This window comes from Poecilia latipinna, unplaced genomic scaffold (genome assembly GCF_001443285.1).
Source record: "Poecilia latipinna isolate Pla-1442-1.1 unplaced genomic scaffold, P_latipinna-1.0 Scaffold875, whole genome shotgun sequence".
NCBI classification, from domain to species: Eukaryota; Metazoa; Chordata; class Actinopteri; order Cyprinodontiformes; family Poeciliidae; genus Poecilia; species Poecilia latipinna.
In genome coordinates this window covers 243,836-249,835 of record NW_015113491.1, presented here as the reverse complement: position 1 = coordinate 249,835, position 6,000 = coordinate 243,836, and the positions used below count along the sequence as shown (strand labels likewise).

Sequence of the window (6,000 nt, the reverse complement as noted above, 5' to 3'; positions counted from 1 at the left end):
AATGAAACCATATAGAATTGCATTTTCACCAGAGCAGAACTTCCTCAATATTGGAAGCAGAAAGGTTTGAAGGCATCACAACACACAGCAGAAAAATATTTTCTGTCTAAAAACACATTTTAGGAAAGATTGAAAATCTACAGAACTCGTACAAATTGATGTTCCCCCACAGAAACATCTAGAAAACATTTTTTCTGGAGAAAAAATGGTGAGAGATATGATGAGATCCAGTTGGTGCCAACAGCAAAGCATCCAGATACAATCCGTGTGTGGATTTATTTCTTATCAGCGGGATTGGGGTTTCATCCGAGACCAGAGCCAAGAATCCAGATAGGATCAAAAGAGCTACATATTCCAACAACCCGGAGCAATTTGCTGATCTGTGGGTTTTCCAGCATAATGCAGCACCATGTCACAAGGCTAATGTGATAACAAAACTGGCTCATAAATCAGATGACCGGAGGAATTAGGAAACTCCCCACATCTGAACCCGATGGAGAACCTGTGGCCAGTTCTTAAAAAGCCGATTGAAAGAAGAAGAAGAAGAATCAACGTTGGATTATCGACTCTTCACATGACATGATGTTATATCTGCCAATCTTGGAGCATAGCTATTTGTACTGAAATCGTATTCTTATCTAGTAGGCAAAATATTTCACATTCAGCTTAGTCATTAAAGTTTTCTTCATATTTTTCCAGTACATTCTTGACATATTCATGTAGCCTTAATATTACAGGTGAAAAACATCTGCAATCTGCACCTGATGTTTGTATTAGCATGTTTTTCAGCTGGTAGTATTCATATAAGCCTATGATAAACTGCATCCTATCAGTGTGGAAATTTGTTTGCAACAGAAGTCATCTATATATATATAAGAAAAGATGAACTGCAGTCTGCGAGAGGGACGAACTGTGTTTAAATGAAATCATCATCCAAACAGAGTAAGAAAATCATAGAATGCTGTATGTGGATGGAGTGATTTCCATACGTCTGCAACAGCTCTGCTGTTTCTGCTTCAGTCTGAAAAGACCCACCGGTTTACGGATGGCTCAGAGTGAACGTTTGTGTTTCAGGATCTGACCAACATCCTGACACTGGCCTCTTTACACAACGCTCCAACAGTAAAACGCAAACATTGTGTGGCCTTTTGGCCTCGTTTGCATGGTAACAGCGTTTTGATCGGACAGAAAAGCAAAGGTTAGATAACAGACTTCAGAGATATTAGACACCCAATGTGCATCACATCTATGTAAATGCAAACCAAACACATTTCCCAGTTTTCAGATGAACGATAGGGTTAGGGTTATTGGTGGTTCTGCTGCATCTCTCCAGATTATTTGCCGTCTTAAAGTAAAACTGGGATATATTTAGATAATGTCCTTCATTGAGAAGGAAATTACGATGCTGATATTCATGCAAATAGATTTTTTTTGCCATTTCATTTGAATCTCAAAAGGTGCGCCATCCCATAATGATCCCAACACCCAGGCCCAGATCCTCACCGCATCCTGAGGAGCTTGGACTCTACCAGGACGCAGGAATGAGTTCAAAGGTCACACTACCGCTGGTACTGGATTGCAGTCCTGGTATGAGGTTGGGACGGTCAGCTCTGCTTCACGTTTTAACGACGAAGCGACACCATCGTGTGCCGATGCCTGGTGATGGAAGCCCTTCATGTTCTGCCCAGAACCTGAGACGGTTCAGAGGTTCTGGACATTTTGTTCTTGCTGGAGGCCCTCAGGAAACCTTCAGGCTCTGCTGAGTCCAGTGAGGAACCCTCTGCATTCCTAATGGACGACTGACAACCTCACCGGGACCCTGCTGAGACCATTCATTAGATTTGATCTGATTTTTCATGTGTATTAGGGTCAGACGGACACCACAGAGTGTAGCAGGATTAAAATAACCCACCAGGAAGACTTACATTTTTACAAAAAGTCAGAATTTTACAATAACAGAAACATTTATATTCTCTGATTCAACATATTTCACAAGAAAATCTCCCACATTGTTCTTGATTGATTTTATAATAAAACTATTATTTCCTGATGATGTAAAGTCATACATTTGTAAAAAGAACAAAGAAACCCCTCAAAAATGACTACAAATCCAGATATTTTCAACAAAAAACTATGGAAGTCCTCTAAGATTGAAGTGGTAAATTTAAAAAAATACACATTGGAATATTTTCAAATGTTTAGGTGGTAGAACCTGTCTTAGAGAAAATCTGAGTTTTAATATCACAATTTATTCCCTTTAATTGTTAAATTTGACTTTTCAACAACAGATATCCATTTTTTTCATAATATGTGAAATTATTCTCAAAATGTCTAAGATTTTTGGGCCATAATTATTTTTATTTCTCTTTAATGGCCTACAATAGTTTATGTACCTACTTTGGAAGTGATTGTTCTGCAAATTAAAGCTAAAGTTACAGTAACAAAAACAGAGCACTAAAGAAAATAAGGATAAAATTCAGGACACATTCTGGCTCTTTGACCCGACTCTCAAAAGAACCAAGACTGGCATGAGATGCACTGCAGCCCTTGGTTGCTTCAGTTAAGGTCAGTAAATCCTTTTCTTTAATGAGAAAAGGATCAGAAAAAACAGCATTTATTGGAGCTTAATGGCTAAAATCATCGCTAACCATCAAGAACACAAAGACAAAAGAAAATGAGGATAACGGCAAAAGTATATGTTTCTGTGGACTCGTGAGACAAAGGCGGACCTGTAGGGAAGGTGTGTGTCCCACTCCGTCTGGTATGAAACTAGGAGAGCATTTCAAAAGAGACGATGCCGACTGTCGATCTCAGAGTTGATTTCCTCTTTCGGGACGTGGACAGGTGGATGAATCCTTGATTTCTACTCTTTTGGTCTAAGACAACATCTGGTCATCAGTGTGCGACCAATGATCCACAGCAGAGCACCAAGTCTGCTGCCTAATGGCTGAGAAGTTACACAAAGTGAAGGAAGGTTTGTGGTACAAATTGTTTTACCGCTGGAAATTTGTGGTGCAAACTTGAGCACAGTTCCACCCGTCCTGAGCAGTCCAGCTCACACAGCTGCAATGAAATGAAGATGTACACCATCTGATTTTATATACTCAGTAAAATGTCAGACGGAAACAAACACGTCTCCACTGTCTCTCTGCCGAGCTATTTTTTACACTTTATTAATATTTATGGGCAGTTTTAACTGCTGTGGCTTTTACAGCCCGGCTCCTAGCGCGCTGCATTTTATTAATATCATAAGGACAATGTCAGCAGAGGCCCTAAAAAGGGTTATGGTTATGACTGTGTGTGCATCTGCCTTTTGATAAGAGTGCAGTGTGAACAGTGGGTGGGTTGCAAATGTGTTTAAGTGCACATCTGTTAAATTGTGTGTTGGTGTGTGTGTAAAGGCTGTACATGTCAGCCTTTTCTTTTACTTTCTTCTTTGACCATTTTCTTAAGTTTCAACCATTTTTTCCTTTCCAAAGAGAGAAAGAAACAACCTGTAGTCGTAGATGGTTACTGCCACCTAAAGCAAGAATACAGATATGGATCCTTTAGTCCTCCAGGACACTTCGTCCCTCCCAGAAGTAAATAACAGAACGTTGTTGCTTGAGACGTATTTTGTGCGGAGCAGTTCTTTAAACCAAACCTACAGCAAACCTTTCATCGGACTGATAAATCCTCCTCATTTCGTTTGTTCTCTGCATCCATTTTCCTCCTGTCCGTCTTCACCCAGCCTCTCCTCCATTCCTGTCTGAACAAATCAGCCAGTTGGTGATGGAGGCCACAGCTGCGCCTCTGAAGGCCTTTTTGCTGCATAACTTTTACTAAATGGTTGGAAAGCGTACACTCGACTACATATGCAGTTATTATATGTAGTTTTTAAATGCCAGTGTAGATTATTGGTCAAACAGGAGTTTAAGTAATTCGTCGTCTTCTCTTGCTTTTTGAAGATGTTTCACTCCTCATCCAAAAGCTTCAGTTCTGAAGAAGGTTTTAGGATGAGAAATAAAATGTCCTGAAGAAACAGCAATTCAAGTTGCTTTCTACTCAAACACTTAAGATATGCTATTTTAATTTTTTCAAATCTAACCTTCAGTGTGTACAGTCATTCATTATTTCTTAAAGATAAAGTGTGTAAAAAGCCAACTGCCAGAATGATGACATCATTGGGCAGCAGCACTTCAAAAAGTTTCAAGATGGCCGCCTAACCCTTCTCTTTTCTCTAAGCTCATCACAGCTTTTCTTAGCTTAAATTTAACAAAAGAAAAAAAAAACATTTGTAAGATAAACAAAATGAAAAGTTTGTTTTTGTTTTGCATTTCAGGAATACAAAACAAACTAATACAAAGCAAATCATTTCAGATATTAACTTCCTTGTACAGCTCAAAATTACAATAGATACAAAATATCTGCATCTAGATAACTAAACAGGGCCTGCAAAAACTTTAAAAAATAAAATAAAGTAAGGAAAGTAAAGTGGGGACTTAATATGAGGACACAAAGAAGCTAAATTCCTAGCTTGTTTAGGCTAACAGAGATTTATTTTTCACTCAAATCATGAACTAATCCAATGTGTTTGTCTTCTTCTGGGTTTTTGCTCTGTTGTCATCATCGGCCTCACCTCACCATGCTTCAGAAGACATGCTTATTCCTACTCTTATTACCTGTAAGTAGAGACTTCACATCAGGAACTACTGCTTTCTCAGACCATCGTACGTTCTTTCTGTTCGAATGTTTGTCCTGTTTAGCTTTCATCACACTTAACTTTCTAAAGTAATAATTAAGAGCATGGCTAAAAAATTATCTCATATTTTAGGACAAACACTGCATCCTTATTGCAAAAACACCTTTGAACATCAGTAAAACTAACATTTAGTATTACATCTCATTTAGTTTAATGTCTCAAAATGTAAGTATTTGTTGTAGAAATTGACAAGTTTATTCTCATTATGTCAGGGTATTTAGTTTTGCACATTTTACAATTTTTCAAGTTTGTGCAAAAGTAGGATCAAATACATATTTCCATTTTTGAAGGGAATCTATGTGGGAAAATAAAATACTTTCCCACTTCAGGGAGAAAAAAACTCAAGTATCCTCAGATTTCACATCCACTTGCTGACATTTTCACTGAAGTTTTCTGCATTTTGTATGTATTTTTTTACAAAACCTGCCTTTAGGCTAAAGCTGCAGCATGTAAAGCACATTTTATTAAAAAAAGGTATGTGTTTGTTAAAATTGTTACCATGTAGTGACGGTTTTAGCAAAGATGAGACAGAGAATCTGTGAAAAGATCAAACTCCTCCAGCTCCTCCCTGAGCTACTATTTCTGTCTGAAGAAATGCACCGCTCCCGACCAAAAACAACCAATCAGAGCCAGGAGGAGGGCTTTAGTGCTGTCAATCATCCTCAGATATGTGCTGTTAAATGTGCTAATGGCGGAGAAACAACCATTTCTCCGCCATCCTTGGTGTAGTGAGCCGTCACTGCAGGCTCTGCCAGCTGCATCACACAGACAGAGGGAATGGGCAGCGCCACATGAAGGTGATTGACAGCATTAAAACCCACCTCCTGCCTCTGACTGGTTGTTTCCAGTTAGCACTGGGAGAAGGCAGAGGGTCTTTTTTCACCTATCTCTCTCCTACCATGCTGTCATAACATGGTGACTATTTCAACAAATATGTATAAAATGTATTTATTTATAAACGTTACACACTGCAGCTTTGATGTAAATACTGTGGACTGGTAAAGAAAACCTCCCTGACTGGCCTGTAAAGGTTTCCAGTAAAATACCTCAGAGTCGTTGGGACGGATCAACCTCCCCCAGGGAACCAAACACAACGCTCTTTACTGTTTCACACAACTAACCTTGAATCCACACGGAAACACTGAACCATGCTGGTTTGGTCACACAGAGAAACTTTGGTCAATTTCAATCTCACCAATTCAGCACCACATTATTTTGGCCATGCACTTAAACCACTGCATGCCTGTTTATTTCCTCCA

At 39.0% G+C, this 6,000-nt stretch overlaps 1 protein-coding gene across 1 annotated transcript in view; it reads left to right on the top strand.

Annotated features, from left to right (window-relative positions):
* The first annotated feature begins 1,472 nt into the window (after window positions 1-1,472).
* The window catches only part of LOC106957106 (receptor-type tyrosine-protein phosphatase T-like), an 80,451-nt gene continuing 75,923 nt past the window's right edge, over window positions 1,473-6,000 (top strand). The window contains exons 1-2 of the mRNA XM_015048330.1: window positions 1,473-1,568; window positions 4,533-4,663. Coding sequence (XP_014903816.1) covers window positions 1,473-1,568; window positions 4,533-4,663 — 227 coding nt within the window. The remainder of the gene's footprint in view (window positions 1,569-4,532; window positions 4,664-6,000) is intronic.